The sequence below is a fragment of the Onychostruthus taczanowskii genome, unplaced genomic scaffold (genome assembly GCF_017590055.1).
Source record: "Onychostruthus taczanowskii isolate IOZ18803 unplaced genomic scaffold, ASM1759005v1 scaffold12, whole genome shotgun sequence".
Lineage (NCBI taxonomy): Eukaryota > Metazoa > Chordata > Aves > Passeriformes > Passeridae > Onychostruthus > Onychostruthus taczanowskii.
In genome coordinates this window covers 5893800-5916363 of record NW_024498351.1, presented here as the reverse complement: position 1 = coordinate 5916363, position 22564 = coordinate 5893800, and the positions used below count along the sequence as shown (strand labels likewise).

Genomic DNA, 22564 nt, shown 5'->3' with positions numbered 1-22564 from the left:
TTCCTGATCACACAAAGTGGATAAAATCAGCTTTTGAAGCATTGAGGGGAGAAAAAATAACTGCACAGGATCAGAACAAAATAAAAACCAAAACTTGGGAGTTTAGTGTGTTTGTGGATTATTTGTTGCTGTTTGGTTTTTTTTCTAATTGACCAAGCAAAGCTTTTAAAGCAAAGACATTTTCAGTATGTAAAAGTAGCCTACAAGAAAGCTAGAGAGGGACTTTTTACAAGGATATATAGGGATAGGACAAGGAAAGAGGGTTGGTTTAGACTAAGGCACAGAAGCCCTGACTGCTTTTGCTTTCTGGTTAGGCAGCTGTTTATTCAGGAAAGCTAGCACGTAACAGCACAAGAATAACAAAAACTTTTTGTTGATGTTTTCACAGCTACCCATTGTAACCACCCTTTAAATGGCTACATTCTCACACAGTGCATCAAATTATGACTGAAGAAAAAGTAGTGGGAAATAAGACTTAGATACTATGTCTAATACCACTATTCCCTGATATTAAGTAATGTTTGAGTGCTGTCACAGCACTTGCACAGAGAATTGATTCTCTGTCACAGCACTTGCACAGAGATCAATTTCAACCAGCGCCTCTACCCTACATAAAGTATTCCAGAATACCATTCTCATCCCTGCTACTGCCTGAGTGAATACACAGGCATACATCAGACCAGACAAAGTTTCAAATGGTAATATGGTAGAAGACTGAGGTTTAAAATAACCCCTGAAACTCTAAGAGCAGATACATGTCACTGTGGTACAGTTTATTCAATATCATTTATTGATGCATTTTGTGTCTGACTTCCTGTTCTGTACAAAAAGCCCACTTGACTCTTCCTGTGAAATACACTTAGAAATAGTTTCCAGACAACCAAAAAGTTCTGACCACCTCTATCACCTCACTTAATTGTGATATTTTATTCCAGCTACAGACTTTTAAAAAATGTGCTCACATGTAACATATTGCTCACCTACGCTGTGCTGGGATATTTTTAAGCATTCATTCTTTTTCCCACAGACTGACAGGGTTTGACAGATGAAGTCAGGATGCAACAAAAAGCCATACACCCTTTTAAATACTTTTACAGCAAGTGGTGGTTCTGCTATTAAAATAATGGGTACTCAGTAAAGATTGAGCATGACCCTCTCTGTTTTGGTAAATGCAACCTGGAAAATGTAAGTCTTTACCACCAGCACCCACAATCTCTTGGGAAAAGCCTGTCAGCTGTGGAAAGACACTCTGAATAATATTTAACTAAAATACTTTCTTTTTTAAATAACTGTGAAAATAATTATAAAATACTGTTTAAAAACATTTCAATTGCTGCATTTAAACACTTAAATGCCTTTTTTATAAATAATATGCACCTCAAACTTACTGTAATTCAACCTTATAACTTTAGACAACATAGTTATGTATACAAAGTAGGTTTATATTCTATAATAAAAAAATATAATTTGTTTTTAAGACTGCACTGTGTTAATTATGTACAGGTATACATTTCTTCTATTACTACATTATGACTATCACAATCATCAAATTGTCTGTAATTAGTTTACATTTTAGATTGTGAATGGACTATCATGGAGCCAGTATAAACTGGCATGGATCAGGCTGAAGGAAGAATGACAGCATCTCCACCATGCCCTCTCCTCTGTCTCTGGGTTTCCTGGAAGAGTCCTCTCCTTGTTCACAGCAGGAACGCACCGGAATGTCTCCACAATACCCCAAATACCATGCTATTAGCTGGGGCACCTCAGTTTTTCTTTTGGTACAGGTTACTGAGAATTAGCTGAGTGTTGATGAAATATACTGTTCAAGTCCTTTCATAGAACCCTACTTTTGATCCTTCTGGGTTTATAGTTAATTAATAGTAAACTAACTCCACAGTAAACCATTAGTTGGATTTTGTATTTAGAAAAGATGCAAGAGGCTTCAGGACTAGAAATTGGTGATAGAGGTTTTCCACAGGCTTTACACCATTAAAGGAAAAAATTGGAAAAAAAATTAACTCTTTAACACAAGGCAAGTTGTGCTTCAAATTCCTTACTATTTCTAAGTACCTCCAGTGCAGAAAAGTAAAACTGCTTAGAATATTTTCAAAGGTGGTAACTTAAATACTATATATAGTTCTTTAAATATCTTTTATTCAGATTAAAACTATTCAGCAAATGAATGTCTTTTGTCCATAACTCATTGACTCAAAAGCATCAATTGTTTGAAATAATATCACATAAAAGTTGAACTTAAGTCATGGCCTAAGACCTCAAAGAGTGAGGAGAAGATAAATCACTTACAGACAGCATTTATATTATCAGTACCAGTGAGGCGTCTTTGTTTATTGAAAGACTGTTAGAAAATGTATTAATAACTTTTAATTTGATAGACTGCACTTGCCCAAAATAAATCTAAGCCATTTTTAGACCACCACAATTCATCACTCTAAATTATTACATGGGGAGAAATTCTTAACTGCCTCCAGAGTAATTTATTTTAAATGAAAGTGAAAAGAATTCATAAATTAATCATCCTTTTCATTTATTCTTTCCCAAATCAGTGGGACCGCTTATTTTCAAGAATATTTTTCCTACTCACAGAACATAAGACTGCTCAGTAAAACTCACTGAGTACCCAATTTTGAGCTGCATTTTGGTTAGTCACACAGCTGCTGGCCTGACATTTTCACTTTTCAGAGTGGTTACAAGAATAAAAGGGAAGCAGGCAAGGACTAAGCTGAAGTCAAAATTGGAGCAATCTCTAGTGACTAATCAGTATTTAAGAGCTAAACTTGTATTTAAACCAGTTTATCTTCTCTACAATTACCAACCACAACTTCAATGTGGAGTTTGATATTTCAATCAATCAAGTGCATAGGTAGGGATATTTCAGTTGGCAAGCCATGGACAAAATTATTTAGTTTTTTGTCATGTTATAACACTTTCTTCCTAGTCCCCAGAGGTGGTAACTCAATAACTGCAGGATAAGACCAGAAAAAAAAGCAGTCACAGGCTAAAATCCACTTGAAAGCTTTTCAATAAATTTAAGGAAGGCTAATCAGGCATGCCAGAGGGGTGTGAAACTTACCAATGACCTATCAAGTTTTCATGGTGCAGCACTTCTTGCAGTTCTAGTTAGGCATTATATCTACACTTTAGGAGAGAACTATGCTTGGATTAATAGCAGACAGAACAACTGCTGGTCTTTATCTTCTTTCTTATTTTGATTTGCAAAAGGTTGGAAAACAATCTTCACTTTCCAAGAGGATTAGACTAAAGGAGTGATCAAAACAATACAGTCTGATGGGATACTCTTCTGCTTAACAAGGAAAAGACAGTGCATGACATACTTGGCTTTCAAATGAGATGTCATTGACTCAAGTCTTAACTTTGTGGTCCTTAAAATGGTCAACACCTTTATCAAAAGGAAAATGAGATAGTACCAGCCATTTGTCCCAACATCCAATAAGACAATATCTCCATTTGTGTCTGCATGTCACCTGGTATCTCGAGCATGGGATGGCTGCACCAGCTGCTCACCAGGAACATGGGTGGCTGCCAAGCCTGCAGTCAGCCCTGGCTGCTGCAGGATATAACTGGGAATCTTGCAGGGGACACATTGTCACTGTGAAGGCAGAAGTTGCTCTCTCTCTCCAATATACTTCACTCCAACAAGAACGTATTTTTTAATACTATGAAAGGGTAAACACCCCACCCTAGTGGGTTTACTTCCTTGCCTGAAATGCACTGAAAACACAGCCAGGCCAGGCCTACCTGGAAATCATCACCCTCTGGCCATTTCCCTGGTGGTGCTTTCCTGTACTGCCTCCCTGCCCAGCTGGCTACCTGTGCTGCTCCCCATCTGCTGCATAGCCCAGAGGATACCTTCGACTGGGCAGAATCATACTCAACAGAACAGAAGAATGAGAAATATTAAATTCCCTTTAATAAAATTCAAACAAAGGAGCAAAATTAACACAAGTCTATTCATATTCAAAACAAAGGATCTGTGAGTAGAGTCTTCCTACAGCTATAAGACCAATCTTAAGGAAAAGTGCACTCCCAGCCCTTGCTTCCCTGATAATCACATTATCTCTGCTGCCTACTGCAAGGCAAAGAGGAGTTCACAGGGTGCAGCTAGTGCAGGGTGGTTGCACACTCCAAGGAAATATACCCTTTATAAAGAAAAAGTCCTGTGGCAATTCAAACTCAGCACTGTTTAAGGCAGCCTGCTCGTGTAATTAGCAAGGGCAGACTGTAATATGGCAAGCCTGCTGGGGAAAATGAGTTCCTGGAAGCTCTGGAAGCTGGGGTTAGGTAAGCACCTCTTGCCACAGCATTTAGTGTCCATTTTAATTGCACACATGTCATTGGCTCTGAATTACAACAAATTGTTAAGACAAATAACATCTCAGTTATTTAACTGTTAGGGCCAGCCAGCCTGTGCTGTAAATGGATAACATCTCAGGTAATGAATATTTTTTCCAAAACTGGACCACAAAGGTATATAATAAAAATGTTCTAAGTACTCATTAGTGCTCATTTCCTTCTGCAGACTACAAATGTTAAATCTGATTTTGTAGGTCTTTATACTCTCTTTGCATTCACTTTGGCTGGAAATGAATGGTGGTGTTAACTAAAAATATCCTCTCAACATTGAAATTAAGTACATTGGGTTAAAAAACAGTCCAAACACCTGCAGTTCTTCTCAGCTCAAATTACACATTATTTAATTTCATTAAGTTCTCCATCATTTCAAAATACTTCAGCATGACTAACTTAACAGGAAAAACTGTTTTGAGCACATAAAATATTAACCTTATTCTATATTCATGGTCAACCAAAAGAAGCAGCATGTCTGATGTTGACGCTAGGTAGCCTGGTAGAGATTTTACAACTTTTTTAAACACCCCAAAGAGAAATTATGTTAAGTTCAAAAGAAGCACAACCCTTTCAGTCTCAAAAAAAATTTAAAAAAAAATTCTGTCTGCATAGAAACATACATGGTAACCTGTCAATAAAGAGCAATGCTCTACTCAGAGCAACTGGCAACACACCCTGAACCAGCAGAAATAATTGCTTCTCTTAGAGAAGCCAGAGCATGCACCAATCTCAGCCACACATCCACATCTGGCCATGAATATTATGTTTACATTCCCCAGAAATGACCACACAAAGACAAAAAAAATAAATGCATAGTTTGACACAATGTTTCTCCATCTGTATTAAAACCAGTGACACGCTGGTAACTCAGTGCAGATATCTGGGTGGGGCTGACAGGATCAAAGCCTGAAAAGCTTTCACACAATTTTAGCATGAACATATCCTATGTACATGTACCATTCTTCAGACAAAATGTTTCCTCAAGAATTACCTCAAGCTATTTGAAAACTGTTGCTTAAAAATATTACTGTAATGTTGTTAACTTTAAGTGAAACTTATATATAGGTGTTAAATTAGACATTAGATCCTTCTCATGTAATACTGAATATCTATTAGTTTCCCTCAAATTCTACCATGTGGTGCATTCATAGCCTTTGGATACTGAGCTATCACAACAAACACTCTGTACATGGCTAGCCTGGTTATTAAACACATCTTAAAAAAAAAAAAAAAAAAAAAAAAAAAAAACAACCACCAAACTATTAGAAAAGCCCTTGAAAGTACCAATTTTTTGTAAAAGCAGAACATATTTCTTGTCCTTTTGAAAGAATGATGTTTCCAAATGATCTCTAGTATGAAGGGCTTCAACTTGAATGAGCTCTCAATATGCCAAGGAAAAGCTGAGATACAAGAAAGTTTCACTTTTTAGAAGGTAACATATAACACTTGCCATGATCAGGATTTTCAAACGAAATTGCCCCTCCAGTTCTCCTTTGTGCTCAGCTATACATGAGAGGCTGTGGGGCGCAGAACAGAGAATGTTAACCCCATCATTAAGAATCTGCCTTATATTACATATAAAGCCTCTACTTCCTGGGAAAATTAGAAGAGCAGCTCAGTATACTCATCAACCAAAATAAGTCATTCCTTAAGACCCAAAACCTGGCACTACCCTTTTAAAACCACAACTAACTTTTGCTAACAGAGAATGAGTGAAGTAAGCTGTCATGTTTTAAATCAACTCAAACACAATAAATACTTGAGTAATTAATGAATTTTTTTTGTTTGTTTTGGTTTTTTTTTGTTTTTGTTGCAACAGTTCCTGACATCATCTAATTTTTTCAAAACAATGTAATTTAATCATCTGGGAAACTAAGTGTACTGCCATGTATGGTCTTACACTGTAGTGGTTTTTAAGAAGAAAACTTAAGGCTGTAATAGGATTTCTCCCTTCCTCCTGACAAGCTGTAGACACAAGTTCAAAGTCTGTAACTAAGACAATATACAAGACTCAGTTGTGCCCACCATAACATTAATTTCATATCACTATAATTACACACTCACACAAAGCTCCTCCTGGTTTATACCATCTAAAACTACCACTAGGAATACAGAATGGTGAAACTAAACTTTTGTTTACAGTCACAAAAAAGCTCACTGGAAAAGTCAACATTTATTTGAAATTATATTAAAATAACAATTTAAGTCCACAATTCACATGAAGTACAAACAACTGAAAGCCCAGAATTTTCCTGACTTTTGCTTTATATACACCTAATAAATTATCCTATGATCCTCCAACTTCAAAATACATTCAAATTCCAATTTATGATTACATTAAGCCAAGTGAAAGGACACCTTTATGAATCCTGAGGCATCATTCCTTTATGCATAACAAAAGCATTTTTACCTTTTCTTTGTCTTCAAACTTTTATTAGTGTAAGTATCTATGACACACTCCTACTGCACTTCTTTCTTATTAAAAAGAAGAATCATTTTTTGCAACTGAACAAGAGGAACTGTCCAAAATTTAACAAAGGCAACTGTGGGTCCTGCATTTGGAGTGGAACAACCCCACGCTCCAGGACAGGCTGGGGGGGACCTGCTGGAAAGCAACTCAGCAGAGAAGGATCTGGGGGTGCTGGTGGACAACTTGTCCATGAACAAGTAGGGTCCTTGTGGCCTGAAAGGCTGATGGTGTCCTTGGGTGAATTAGGAAGAACATTCCAGCAGGATGAGGGAGCTGATCCTGCTCCTCTGCTCAGCCCTGGTGAGGCACATCTCGAGTGTTGTGTCCAGTTTTGGGCTCCTCAGGACAAGAGAGACAATGAGCTCCTGGAACTGGTTCAGTGGAAGGCTACAAAAATGATGAAGGGTCTGGATTAGCCCTCCTATGAGAAAAGGCAGAGGGAGCTGGGCCTGTTCAGCCTTGAGAAGAGACAACTAAGAGGGGAACTTATCAATGTCTGTCAGTATCTGCAGGGAGGGTGACAGGAAGGATAGTCAGGCTTGTCTCAGTGGTGCCAAGTAACAGGACAAGAGGCAGTGGGCAGAACCTGATGTACAGGAGGTTCCACCTGAACATGAAGGAAAACTTCACTGTGCAGGTGACCAAGCACTGGTACAGATTGCCCAGAGAGGTTGTGGAGTCTCCTTCTGTGGAGATATTCAGTCATCTGGACACAAGCCTCAGTAAACATGGTCTAGGGGACTCTGCTAGAGCAGTGAGGCTGGACTAGATGACTGCCAGCGGCTCCTTCCAACCTCATCCATTCTGTGACTAAAATACCAGGATAATGACATGGCACTCTTATACCGGCCATAGATGCAGACTGAAAATGACAACCATGGCAGGTTTTGTGCTTCCTATGGCAACAAAAGAGGTAAACAAGGGCATAGTCCTACACCTCTTTCTCTAAATATATTTTCCTGCATACTAATCCTCCCATTTTCAACAGGCAGCTGGGTTCTAATACCCTCCTAGCAGGTCAGAGCTGTAAGACTCCAGAAAAGCTTATCCTCTTCAGCAGCATGTATGGAAACAGTGGCAATGTGGAAGTGCATTTCACACAAGCAGCAGCAGGGAAGGCAGGACTCTTGCATGAAAGCCTTATAAACCAAAGTCTAAAGCAACAAAACAAGTTAACCTTCCAGCAAAACTTTATACAATAAAAAACTCAACCACTGATGTAAAACAGACCCTCTATTTCTGTGCACAGGTTAGTCATGGACACAGACCTCATGCCTGAGGTGCAAATTTGACATTGGTTTTACATTGCTGACCTTCCCACAAAGGGCATTGGAGTTCTATGGATAAAAAGCACTAAAGGGACAAAGTACAACTTCAATAGTATTATAATCACAGCAATAAGTCACAACTGATTCACACCAACGTGACTGTAAAATCCATTATTTTAAGTTCCACAGTAAAACAAAAGAGGAAGGTATTGCATATGAAACAGAAAGAATAATGAAACAGAAAGAATATAACGTTGGGATGATTCAACAGCATTTTTGAATTATAATCACTCATGAAGAAAGTCAGCAAGCAGATCCTCCAAAAAGGAGAACAAAAATCTATGTAGGATAGAAATACCTTGATTTCTAAATGGTGGTTTTTTTCTTTAATTTTGTTTCTCCTTTCAGGTGAATTTTGAAAGCTCTCCTGATCTCCTGCTGGATCCCTCTACCAACAAAGTCACTGATGAGGAAGTAATGAAGGATATACAAACTATCTAACGAGCATTAACAGAAATGCAAGGTAGACTCTGTAAAACAGCATTACTTCTACATATAAGCCTTTGTCCACATCCCATGGTCAAAAAGTTTGATGGAAGAAATCAGAACAATTAGAGTGAAAAAATATTTATCTGTACTTGTGCCCTTAAGCCAAGCTGCAGCAAATATTGCCCGAAATTCTTCCTGAAAAGCTGACCATATAACCCACTTTCTGAAAAGACTGAAAACAAACAAGAAAAAATCCAACAAGAAAATAAAACTTGAATGAACTGGATATGAGAAATTTTCTCAGCTGAGAATATTTAACGTGAATTTGTAGACACTGGCAAATGGGACTGGCAACGAAGACAGAGCAAATCAGATTTCTCAGAGAAAAGCCAATTCTCAGATTCCTAAAACTGACAAGACTTCTTACTTCATTCTCTCTCAGAACAGGTGCTGCTCCTTTCTGCATTTTTATTTTTTGCTTCACTGTTTGATTTTGAATATTAGCTCCACTGCCAGCCATCTTCATTCATAATTCATCCCTTACTGACAAGATTGAAGGAAAAACCTTCTTAAAGGAGCTAGAGACTTACTGGTGTTTAGGATATTTAGCTGAGATAAAGTCAGGTTTGAGAAGCAGATCCTACAGTTGTTTCATTATTTGCAAAGGAAGATCATTCTACCTGGAGAGACTTCATGGTTAACACAGATGTTTGTCATGACCTACCTAAGGCAGCCCCTGGCACAGTTTGGTTATTCCTGCAAACCCAATTTCTCTCATGTGTAAACATCTTTGCTTCTCACAAATTTTAAAAAGTCCATCTTGGGGCTCAGAAAAGACAACTTCTGAACATTGGCTACATCAACACCACCCATGTACCCTCACAGGACTACATTTCATCACTAGATTGCAATTCTCACTTGCTTTGCTTACATTTAATAATTGTTACCAGTGCAGCTGTATTAGCAAACAACACCTCTGCAAGGTCTTAAAATAAGCAAATCCTTGAACACAATTTTCCCCTGCAAGCCTTTTTAAGAAAGGGCACTTAGCTCCATCTGCTGGATTTAGATAATTTCTCTCTGAGGCTGAAGAACACAAATGGATTTATTTTCCATTTGTTATACATCTTAAATGCCTAAAACAGAAGTCCAAACTGCTGCAAAGTAAATACCTCCCCAAGTGCTATAAAGGCATCACTCCTACCTGAAGGTCCATTAACACATCTTATTAATGCCCCTAGGAGCAGCAACACCCATCCTTGGCACACCTGTCTCTAACAGAGAGGTAATTTCTTGTATTTTGCCCGGTTTGCTATGCTAATTATAAACACAGAGGCCAGGAGGCACTAAGGGTAGGCTGTCCAACCAGATTTAATTAACTATTTCAAACAGCTAAGCAAAAATCATTGGAGAAAAAATAAAAGCTTGACTAGTAATTATTAACATAATCTTTCAATTTGAACCTGTAATAGTATAAAAACCCACCCACTAATAATACTGCTGTGTCATGAGAAATTTTAGAAATTAGTGTTTTGCAGCTGATGGAAAGCAAATTCTCTTAATAAAGGAATATCTATTTAAAGAAAACATCTTACAATGAGTTTAGAGGTTCCTAAATATATATTCATCATTGCTTCTTCCTTTGGTATGCATTGTTTCAGCTCATCAAATACTTTTAATAGCCAGAATGGGATAAAGATATGCAAAATTTCATTAAAATATATATTTTTAAACTATTTACTATTATAAAATTCTAAATCAGAGTTTCTGGGGGAAAAAAAGCATAAAAATATTTTTATCATCTGTCTGTGATGACTAGTGTAACTAATATATAGTTTACCTGTGTCAATGAACCAATAAGAACTGTACCAATAAAGTCTTTAAAAAAGCTTAACCAAATAAAAAACCCAAAACAACACACCAACCAAACACTATTCTCTATACCCTATTCTTTTTATAGGCCTTATTTTTACATTATTTTTACAAGTGTATTTTCTTTTATCTTAATGAAGCATGGCTAAATTTACACTGGAGTAATTCAAAGCAGAGCAGGGACTGCATACCTGCAGACTGAGCTCTCTGTGTACTTTGGTGGGATTTTGTTCATCTGAGCACAGGCACAAAATGTTTTTATGGCACAGTAGGTATTTCAGTGGAAAAAGAAAACCTTCTGAAACACTTTGGCTGTCAGTCACCTACCTTTGGCTGTTTGTTACTCTTTCCTTCCCGAGCCAGTCACCAGAGGAGACACTGACTTTTCTTACAATTTCTCCTCCTGAAGAAGATATATTGAAACAGCTATTTAGTACACAGAGAGCAAATCCAGGGGAAACTAATCTTTTCCTCTTCCTATACTATACAGAATTTTTAATGCAAATCAATCTGAAGTGCATCTATTTTCCAAAATATGAGGGGATTTTACCTTGTTTGTTTGGGCGTTATTTATTTTAATTAAAATAAAAATGAAAGCTGTGTGGTTTGTAACTACATTTCAGAAGCCCTTTGCTGCCCTCATGTGTTTCACGGGCAAAGTAACCCTTGAAGTCTACATATAAAACAAAACAAAACGGCTTCTCCAATCAAGATTACTTCTGTTTGAAACCAGCATAGTCTATACAAATAATAACGAAAAATAGCTGAAAGTTTATCTCTTTTTTCTGTTAAAGATAGGTTGGCTTAAAATTTAATGACTATCTATTAAAATTAAGTATTTCGCTTGAGATAATCATAATCCTGGAACAACAGATTTCAAGGGCAGCAGGCCAATTTAGAGAGTGTTGATCATGTCAGACTGATGGAAAATCTTAACTTTTTAATGAAAAGTATGTTTTTAAATAAAGCATAATGTCAGCACCTTTCTGTTGCTTACTCTAACTGGCAAAGTAACTTCTTTCCTGTTCCATTCTACTCTACCGCAGAGAATAAAACCCTGTGACTGCTGCATTAAGGCTGCTGCTCCTCCCACAACCAGTACATCCAAAGCTATGGTGACCATAGCAAGCTGTCCTTTGACACTCCCACCAGACACTACACCCTGCCCTTCTCACGAGGGCCTCAGTGCTCAGTCACAGTTTGATGGACTTTGTATCCGAATTTGGCTGCTGAGGTGCAAGCAAAAAGGATGGCTTGCACCTCAGCAGCCAAATTGCACCTTCACTGTCCCAGACCTCAATCTGTCAATATGAGTTTCTAATAAATTGTAATAACATCTCCAATGCCAATCCTGTGTTTACAGTGATGAACCGTGTCAGAATAACCAATAAAATCTGCCCTGCTAGCAAGCTCTTCCATACACTGGCTATAAGCCAAAAATAGCCTTCTCTGTAACAAAACCGGTGGCCGTTCAGCCAATTCCCCAACAGCCATTTCATGGAGGAGGACAAAGGCAAAGCTGGATCGTGATCCCCACAGCACTATTCCCCAAGCACAGCGCTACTGGCACCACAGGACAGGACACATGTATTAACAAGAAGGTAAGTGGGGGGGAAAGCAGCAGAGAGAACTGAAACATACAGGAGTTTTAAAACTTAAGTGTCCTATTTACAGGCACTGCGTAAAAATGCCTGGTGATGGAAATTAACTAAAGGGGTCTATTAAGTCGAAGTGGCCTAATGGGGCTTTTAAACGCTGACACTGACCTGCTTACCCAAGTAGCAGCATGACCAGTCTCTGAGGAAAGTCATGGTTTCTCTCCGTGTGTTCTTTCAGCACAAGCTCTCCCACTGGGATGCAGGGGCTGCGGGCACCACCGGGCAGCTCTGCCCTGCCCGCCCGTGCCTTCCCCTGCTAAAGCCTGTAACCTGCCTTCCTGCTGCTTCCCTCTCCTACTGGCAGCCCAGCTTGCAGGTACCAGTTAACCCTCCTCTCGGAGAAGGGCTGGCACGAGTTTATAACCTGGCGGATACCTGAACGCTCAGCATCCCTTCGCCCCTCCCTGGCAGCCCTGCGCGCCTCTCCCACATGGGAAACCCCTGCTGGAAACACGGCTCCGCCCAGGCGCTGCTGAGCGCTCTCCAACACAGCTCGGACTGGGAGGCATCTCCCAAGAGCCCCCAGGAGAAGGATCCGCAGGAGCTCTCCCAGCCCGGTGCGGCGGTGCGGGAGCGGCGGTGCGGAGGGAGCGCTCCTTGCTGCCCCGCCCGGCCCGGCCCGGCCCCGCCCCGCCCGCCGGCTCCGCGGGAAGCGGCGGCGGGGACAGCCTCCGGCCGCGGGCTGGGAAGGAAGTGGGGTTCGGCCGCTTTCCCGCTCGGAACCTGACGGATCTCAGCTCCGCGGGTGGGAGCGCGTGCCCGGGCGCTCCCCGCCATGGCGCGGTGGCCGCTGGCGGTGCTGGCGCTGCTCCTCTGCCTGCTGCGGCCGGGCAGCGTCGCCCTCACGGCGCCCGCGGGCACCCGGCTGCGGGAGCGGGGCGGCGGCGGCCGGGAGCGAGAGGGAGCGGCGGCGGCTCTGCGGGTAGGTGTCCCAGCCGCGCTGGCCTCGCCATCCTCTCTGCGTGGCTGGTGCGGGCTCTGCGGGCCGGGAGGCGGCGGCAGGCGGAGCTCCCCTCCGCAGGCCCGGACGCGGCCGCCCGGTGCCGCGGGTCACCGCCGGCCGCCAGAGCGGCTGCCCGGCCACAGCGGGCCGCTGGGAGCAGGCGGGGAGGCCTCTAGGTCGTGATGCTGTTCTTTCGCTGCGTGAAGCGATGGGCTTAACTCGTATCTGCAGACGCTTTTGCATATCTCTCAACCACAAGGTTTGTTGTGCTGTCAAAGAAGGACATCAGATGAGTTTGACACAAGTTGTTCTCAGGGTTTTGTCTGTTTCATGTCAATTTTTTTGCACTTAACAAATGCTTTTTTGGTATCTGTTGGAATTGAAATTAGTGTAATGGCTTTCCTATTGCTAAGGATACAGGATGAATTTGAGGTGAACAGTTCTTGTTATCTAATTTCATGTTTACTGTTACTAAACCTTTTCTTTTTCTGCTCTTACATTTTTGTCCCTGCTGCTAACTTAGTAATGCACACAATTTTTTTATTCCTTCAGGAAAGTGCTAAAAGAATTAGATTATTGAATTCATTATCAAAAGATAATACGACTGCTATCTATGGAATAAATCAGTTTTCTCACCTGTTTCCTGAAGAGTTCAAAGGTACATTTTCTGGTTTTCTAATGCCTTTTCTGTTATTTTTTTAATTCTTTCCCAGAACCTTGTGTCTTTCACACTTACAGATTCTTCCCGTGCTGATAGTCAGCTAATTTACAATGGCTGGTACCAAACTGTAAGTACTTCTGGAGGAGACAGCAATCCTCTTCATGTTCTATAGTCTTGCAAGGTTGAATTACCCACAGCCTGAATATGTTTTTGTATTCAGGCAGTTCTGGTTTTCCTTCTTTCTTCTCACTGCCCTTTAAAGCTTTCTTCAGTTGCAGTAGAAGAAAGGAAGATACACAAGGTTCTTCCTTTTTGAAAAAGGAAGATACATAAGGTTCTGCAGTAAGTTCATACTCCCTACCCCAGCACAAAATTGACTACAGTCCAAACGATGGGTGGAGGTCCATGGCTGCATAATGACAGCTGGAGCTTTCTCAAGCAATATGACATACTTAATTTTTTTTCCTAGAAAACTTGTATGATACCTTTGCTTCTTGCTGTTAATGTCTGTTGTTACATTTTCTGTCCATCAGAGGATTTAACATCTTGCTTTAATTTTAAATAATTAAACAACATTTTTGTGAAAACACAACTTGAAGGTGTTTCACAGACTTTATTTTCCTCTTATTTTCCCCTTGTACATAGCCAAAACAAAGTATTTTTTAAGTAAAATGTTTTGGAAATTTTCAAGTAAAATTTGTTTTGTGGAGTGATTATGGTTATTGTTCTCCTTCAGAAAATCTTCACACTTTCTACCCACATTCCCTACATAGAGTATTTCTGTTCTTTCTGAAACTGTAGAAATACATTCATTCTGGAGCATAATGGTTGTTTTAAAATAGATGATTTTTCTATGGATTTTTAGAATGAGATACAATCTCATGGTTGTAACTGTAGGTCAAAGTTACTTCTGAGTTGTGGTAAAGTAGCTGTTCATAGATTTTTTTGTTGTTGTTCATAGATTTATAGATTTTTGTATTCTGTTTAGCCATTTACTTGAGAAGCATACCTCACAAAGTTCCCAGATACATAAAAGTGCCAAAGGGGGAGGAAAAGCCTCTGCCAAAGAAGTTTGACTGGAGGGACAAGAAAGTCATTGCAGGAGTGAGAAATCAGCAGACAGTAAGTCCTGGTGTTTTCCCTTCCTGGTTCTCAGCAGGTAGGCTGTAGAGCGCAGGGAAGGTTTTGCAGGGACCAGCTCTGCCTGAAGGCTCCTTGAAGCACTGGCACAAGAGTGGCCAGTTGAACATACACAAAGTCATGTGGCATTTTATGCAAAGTGGTGTTAGACTTAAAAGAATGAGGTGTAGAAGTTGTGCATTTAGAAACTGTAATATACTTTTTGATCTAGTTAAGTGAATCTCCAAATATTTTGCACCATGTGTGTTTTGTATTTTTCTGAAGGAACCAAAGTTCAGTACTTGATCTCATCCCACCTGGAGAGGTGTAGATCCTTTCCTGTTGTTTTTCTCCTGTGACTGAATCCCCTTGTCTGGTCAATACCCACATCCTTACCAGTGAATTCCTCAGGGACGCATTCATGACAGCAAAGTAACCAGACCCCACACAATTACAGTTTATCCCAAAGTGGTTATAGTCCCTGGTAAGAAACAAGCTGCTCAATCCCCAGTATCTCCTTTCCATGCTTCACCTAGGACCTCCTGAGGAATAAATTCTGCTGCTTATTTTAAATGTCACAGTTCAAAGAGCCTAGAATTGCAGTATAGATTGTTATTGTCTAAGATTTTTTTCTATTATGTTTAATTTCACTTTACCATTTCTTAAAGTGTAATCTGTTTCTACAAAATTCTAGGAAAGCTTACTGATGTGGTTAAAAACTAATTGCATCCTGAGACCACTTTTTTTTTTTTTTTGGAAAATAGATGCCTCACAGTTATCTATTGTCAAGAACAAAAATTCACGAGGAAAGAGTCCTTAAAAAAACACCCATAATGCATTTCTAGCATTCAGAAAGCAATATAGGGGGAAAAACAGTTCAGCATTTTAAATGGATGCTAACATTTATTATTGCCTTAAAAACAGAGTTCAAGGATGATGTATTAAATGAAGAGCATTGGAAGATTCTTTTGCCTCTTTTTTCATATCAGGCTTCAGAAACCAAACTGACATCTGCTTTCTCTGCCATTTCCCTTTTGTCTCTATCAGTGTGGAGGCTGCTGGGCTTTCAGCGTGGTGGGTGGCATAGAGTCTGCCTATGCAATTAAAAGAAGCACCCTGGAAGAGCTCAGTGTGCAGCAAGTTATTGACTGCTCATACAATAACTACGGCTGCAGCGGGGGATCCACTGTTAGCGCTCTGAGCTGGCTGAACCAGGTTTGAAACTCTTTGTAAAAATCCCAAAAGACTTCATCCGCTTCTCTAGTAGCATTCTTATTTATTGGGAAAAAAGTGATGGGGAAGGTGAAACGTACAGGGGTTTTATTTAATCTTATGTGTGTGATGCATACACATTATGTATTTGTGTATATGTATATATGCTTATTTATTTAGTTTGGAACCATGGGAGAATTAGTTCAAGCAGAATTGAAATTTGATTGGAACTTTATGGTCCATGCATGTTCTTGTGAACGTAACAAATCAGTCCACAGGGGCTGAAAATAATGTTCCTGAATTCATTTGGAGGCATACAGTACCACTGTACAGAGAGCCACCTCTGCATATGGCATTTTGTGGAATTAAAGCACCAGCATCTGGGGAAAAGGAAGGATCTTGACATTTTCTGTTTTCAAATGTCAGTAATTTCTATTGCAAACACTGTAAAATTATGAGCAAGTGTATATGGAAAACCTCAAAATAAAATGCACTGCATTTACCTTTGTTTCCCTTGCAGACCAAAACATTGAAAATGCAAAGTTTCTACTTCAGTTGTTGCTAACACATTTCATTTAGTTAAAAATTTAAAATGTGTGTTAATAACATAGGTAAACAGAAACATTATGATATCTTTGAAATAAGAAGTACTCTCTCAGATTGAATTACAAAAATATAGAAATAATTATTTTGTTTTTTGAATTTAAAAACTCCAGAATTTAAGAGAGTGTAATTCTACCCCTGAAGAGTAAGATACCCATGGCTAATAACACTATAGATAATTTGTATAAGTTTGCATATCAAGAACAACAGAGGATACTCACCTTTATTCCTCTGAAGGAAAATTCTCTTTTGGCAGCAGAGGAACCACAAATGAATTAGGCTGAAGAAGTCCTTATCATAAATATGCTATACTCCAGAAGACATGAAAAATATAAAAGGCTGATGCATACATCATGTACTAGCATGAGAATTACATGCTAAGAACAGAATTGGACTCAACAGCATTTTACATAACTTTTTGTGCTTCTTGAACTGTCCCAATGATAGTATAATTTTGTGTGTGGAAGTCATTTGAAGAGAAGGAATTCTTCGTGAATGAACTGAATGAATGTCTGTCTTGAAATTGACAGGACCGCTTATGAGGATAGTTTAAATCAGCGATGCCTTTTAAATTTAGTTTCTTATTTAAAGATTTCTGAATCTCTTCTGAAGCTCAGTGAACAAGGAAACTAGAGATAGTAAGTCATTATTTCGCAATGTGACATTCTTACTTCTAATCTTGCCCACTGCACACTGAATTTTGAGTGGGTTATGTGGTCATTCTCCTTACGTTTTGAGGTCCATAGTAGCAAAGTCAAATGCATTAATTTCTTACTCAATTACCTTCTTGCAGACCAAAGTAAAACTCGTGAGAGATTCAGAATACACTTTCAAAGCTCAGACAGGACTGTGCCATTATTTTGAGCGCTCAGATTTTGGAGTTTCAATAACAGGATTTGCTGCATATGACTTCAGGTAGCTATGACTCTTTCTTTTCTTTCACTGTACTTTTCCTTCTGTGTTCAGCAGTGATGGAGTTAGGTGGAGTGAGCAGTGCACTGACCAGGCAAAGGCTGGGAGGTTGATTGCATCAGTTCTGTAGCTGTGTGCTGGAGAAGGATTAATGCATAACATCTTTGAGAGTTAAGGCTTGCTACAGTGAATCCACTCAACACTGCCATCACTAAGCCTCTTGAAATGAGAAGGCTTGTATCTTGAAATTAGGTCTTTTAAATTGGCTGTAAACTGGAACACAGAGTCATTTACAGTTTTTAATATATGAACATTAACATTGCTTTTGTCAGAAACAGTAAATCCTACCAACAGTAACTGGAATTGATTGAAAAAATAGGAAGCATTCAACTACTTCAGTATTCATGCATTTACATATCTACCCACATCCTCTCCAGCCCATGACTTTAGAAACAGTGTTGTCAACTGAACTCTGTAAAAATTTCAGCTTTTTAGGTTTCTGTGAATAAAGACAGGACTGAATAAAGACAAGAAGTATTAGTGTGGCTAGGAATTGTGTTACTTCCAGATATAAATAACCAAAATCAATCCTATCTTTGCCAGTCTGTATTTTCCAAATTTAGTTAATGAACATATTTTCAGTGATGAAAATTTCCTGCTCCAGATAAATAAAACTGTATGAGAGTGCTAATGATAAATGTTTGATAGTGGAAATGTCCTGTGTTTTGATATGTTTAAGACACATACTTTAGTGTATTTTTATGTTAAGAGGTACTTCTGTAGATTTAAAAAAACAGTGGGAAATTCTAATACAGAATAATGGTTTGTTCAAAGATGGTTTTGATTCAGAAGAGTGATGTACAAAAAGTATGAAGTGCTCTCCACTGCCCACTGGCTTGACACAGAAATCTTCTGCTATTTAATAGCATTGTGTGTTTAGATCTACACCTGTCCCATAGTTTGTGTGTCCTATATTTGTATCACTGTGCTGTAGTATATGAAATATGTAATTACTGATGTGTGATACACAGAATTAGAGGAAGGAGTTTAATTATTTGATTTTTAAACTGTTCTTAACAAGTAGATTACAATCACTCTAATCACTTTAATGTGCTAACTTAAGTAACTTGGTATTTTTACTCACTTCTCTTGCAGTGGTCAAGAAGAGGAAATGATGAAGATGCTTGTCAGCTGGGGCCCTTTGGCAGTGACAGTCGATGCCATTAGCTGGCAGGATTATCTCGGTGGAATCATACAATATCACTGCTCCAGTGGAAGAGCAAATCATGCTGTTCTTATCACTGGTTTTGACAGAACAGGTGCGTTTCCACCAGCTGAACTTCAGCACAGTAGGTTTCTTTTACTTAAAACTTGCTTTTTGTGGGATAAGTGATTAAAATCAGAACTCGGTTTTCTGCTGGAAGCTGTTGGTTTGATATCACATCAGTTCTGGAAGTTCTCTGAAGATCACATCATCTTCACATCAGCCAGAAGAAAAACTCTTTTTGTCATTGCTTCTTGAGTTCTGTGGGACTTCCTCCTTGTAAAGTCAAGACCATGGCTGTGTGTGTCTTTATGCTAGAAGAGCCCATATCCAGTCTTCCCATACCAGAATATTAGCTCTGTTATCTACGTGAACAACAGTAGATTTCATTGGCCTGTATCATCCATCCATCAGAAAGTGTGAGATACTGAAATGCTGATTAACTCTGTGAAGTGTTAGGAGGCTAAAGCTTCCCAAGTCTCATGTTGTCTCTTGTTCATGAAATGTCTCTTCCAGGTAGCATTCCTTACTGGATTGTACAGAACTCTTGGGGGCCGACATGGGGAATAGATGGATACGTTCGTGTTAAGATGGGCAGCAATGTCTGTGGTAAGTCTGACAAAAAGTCAGTGGTAAAGGCCATGGGCTGGGATATGTTTCGCAATGGCTATAACAAATTAATATCATCGTTACATAATATATATAATAATATAATAATGATATAATGGGATCCTCAGAGAGGCAGTACAAATCATTGCTGTGCTTTAAAAGAGGTTAAATGAGTCCAGGTGGAAAACTAAATGAAGTGGTTGCTAGTTCAACCAAGGCACGTAGTTGAATGATTGAAAAGCACCATGTAAAGGCAAAGCTGTATAAGACAAAACAAATAATTAAAGTACTGTTGTCCCTTACCATGCAGAGGTAATGGCACTGTAAAATATCCAGCCGTGTGTGATGGTTGTAGGTGGGTGCCATCGCTGTACTCCCTGTAGGTAAAACAGCTGCTGTCCTTGCCTGGTGGGTGCCAGTATCTCTGGGCTCCGTTTAACAAACAAATATGAAAAGCAGATCTACCTGGGAATTGTGTACCCTGCTCGTGCTTTTTCTTGTAGGACAGAAATATATCCTTTTAGTGCTCGTTCAATCTCCTGCTATATTGTTGTTTGCATGAATTTTTTCTTGTGTTTGATGGATTCCTGTAGCATTAAATACCAGTTTCTGCTACATATGGAGGTAAGGCAAGTCAAGCTCTGGGTTGTCATCAGATTGCTGAGCCAAATTGGTGGGATATTTTCACTAGATAGGAAGTGTTGTGAACAGATAAAATCTGTTGTGATTTTATGTGTTAGAGTAACCCATTGGCTTTCCCTTCCATGTGTGTTTCGCAGCAGCTCTCAGTCCTTGCAGGAGGTGTTAGATTACCGAAGTCTTCTGCACATAAAGAATAGACAATACTCAGTTTGCCTGCACTTAGTGAAGATCAGAGCAATGTACCCAGTCATAGCTTTCTCATGTTACTGAATCTTTGTTCTTACTGTTGTTGTATAAACAGTTTGGAAAGAGAAATTTAGAAGCAGTGATATAGCAAGTGAGTTATAGAGATGGCAGTGAGAACAGACGTGTTATTTTCAAAAGGCAGGATCTTTCACATTTTCTGTAGTAGTGTACCATGCAAGAACAATCCAGCAAAGGATAGTAGTTGCTCCTTTTCCCACAGAGATGTTGTCTTCTGACTTAGAGGTACTCTGAGACCACCAGGATATAAAATTTTGAATATAAAAGCAGAGGAAAGAGGAGATTAGGTTTCAACTATACACAGTGCCAGGAAAGGAAAAATAAAAGGGTTGCAGATGATTCCCTGGTTTCCTACTGTCATGGCATGGAGGGGAGAGGGCATTATATTATTATGAATTGTGAGAAGTCTCCACTTCAGTATTTATTAAAACCAAATATTATGTCATTTCTAGGTATTGCAGATACAGTTTCAGCAGTATTTGTTTGACATTCCTCTGGGCCTCCACAACTGGTCAAAGACCACAAGTATCATGAGGACAGACACTGTGTATGAAGATGGAATTCAAAACACCATTTTCAAACAAAAGAAATGGCTGTAAGGGCAATTCCAGCAACTTCTGGCTGAAGTTTTTAAATTTTTTTTAATTTGTGTTGAATGCCAAATTTCTCATGGATTAAGAAGACTCATCTGCAGAGTGCATAAATAGAGGCTACACAGATGGACTGAAGCCTCAAATGTAAGGTGTTGGATACTACGCCATAGAAAAATCTTAAAAGGAAATAAATTATGACAAATAAAAAAAAGGAATTTGAATCAAAAAATCAGTACCGTAAGAGTATATTTGAAATCATTTAAGCATAAGAAGAATCATGAGTGACAGTTTAGAAAGTCAGCAATTATAGAATATATCCAGTAGAGTCAGTGTTAAATTTCCCTCATGAATTGAATTCAGAGGTGGGACTTGCTGGTAATAAAAAGGTGTTCCAGCTTTGCTTAGCTGTGAAATTGCAGCTGTGGGCAAATGTAACTAGAACTCAACAATGAAACATGTAATTCTAAAATGTTCTGAGTTTTTCACCTCAAATGCTTTACCTGTATCTTTTACAAAGGCCTACTATGAAAAGTATTGAAGCAGTTCTGTAATTTTTGCACTCAATTACTGTAACATGTTTTTAGATTCATTTTTTTATAACTTTTACAACAAATGCAATAAGTATTTATAATTGTCTATTGTTAAGTGTTGCTGTTTATTCCTTCTAATTTTGATTCCTTTTAGTTCCTTCTAGTTTTAATTCCTTCTAATTTTTTCATATTTTAAATGAAAGGAAGACCAAGTGTGATGTTTCTTTACTTCAAGTTTTGCTACTTACTGAATTTACTTGGCTGAAAACTTCAGTTTTAAAAAATGTGAAGTCTTGTGTACTCTTGAGTGTTGTGTAGTCTGGCCTTCCCTGAGTGGCTTACAAACAACAGATACCACATTTCCATAACTGGAAAACAAAGTCCCTAATGGGCATGGATAGGAGTAAAATAGTCATAGCAATATGAAACACAGACGTGCCTCCAGTGTTTTTGAGGTGCTACTGCCAGGTATTAGTACTTGAAGTGCTGTGGTAGAGGGAACTTACCAGAAATTCCAGCCTACAGTGTTTGTGTCTTTCCAAAGGAAGCACTTAAAAAGACAAAAGTCCATTTAATGAGAAGATGACACTGCTTTATCGATATTCTATAGCCAAAGTTGCCTTTTATTGTATACCAATATGAATAAAAATCACTTTAAATACCTATCATACTCTTGTTTGAACTTTATAATTTGCTTTAGAAGATTTAACAAAAGATGAGCTTTAATACTGTTTTATTTGGAATGCCAAGTAAGTACTTATATCTGTTATTTTTAACAGTATTTATACATAAGTGATTTACATTCACATTAAATGGGATAGCAACATGATTCTTAATGTATTGTAAGTTCAGGTTGGTTTGGTTTCTGTAGATTCAGGACTTAATTTTTGAATCCAGCTTTCAAAAATTTTAACCCTAAAATCCTTTTGAAATTGCGCTAGAGCTCAGAAACTAATATTCTTCCGAAGATGATGAGACTAATTATATCCTCAACTAGACATAAATTAGTAACAACCATTAGGCAAACAAGCAAATACAAAAATATGTACAAATAAGTTGTGATCAT

The 22564-nt window shown here is 38.8% G+C and overlaps 1 protein-coding gene across 1 annotated transcript; it reads left to right on the top strand.

Moving 5' to 3' along the window:
* Positions 1-12775: 12775 nt before the first annotated feature.
* CTSO (cathepsin O) lies at positions 12776-22161 on the top strand. Its single transcript, XM_041427974.1, has 8 exons — positions 12776-13068; positions 13642-13747; positions 14739-14872; positions 15917-16084; positions 17478-17599; positions 18752-18915; positions 19377-19469; positions 20828-22161. Exons 1-8 carry the CDS (start codon positions 12922-12924, stop codon positions 20860-20862), a joined length of 969 nt encoding a protein of 322 aa, XP_041283908.1. The 5' UTR covers positions 12776-12921; the 3' UTR covers positions 20863-22161.
* The last annotated feature ends 403 nt before the right edge of the window (positions 22162-22564 follow it).

Coding starts and splice junctions, on each gene's coding strand:
- CTSO (XM_041427974.1), top strand. CDS start 12,922: ATGGCGCGGTGGCCGCTGGCGGTGCTGGCGCTGCTCCTCTGCCTGCTG. Junction 13,069..13,641: donor GAGCGGCGGCGGCTCTGCGG/GTAGGTGTCCCA, acceptor TTATTCCTTCAG/GAAAGTGCTAAAAGAATTAG. Junction 13,748..14,738: donor GTTTCCTGAAGAGTTCAAAG/GTACATTTTCTG, acceptor TATTCTGTTTAG/CCATTTACTTGAGAAGCATA.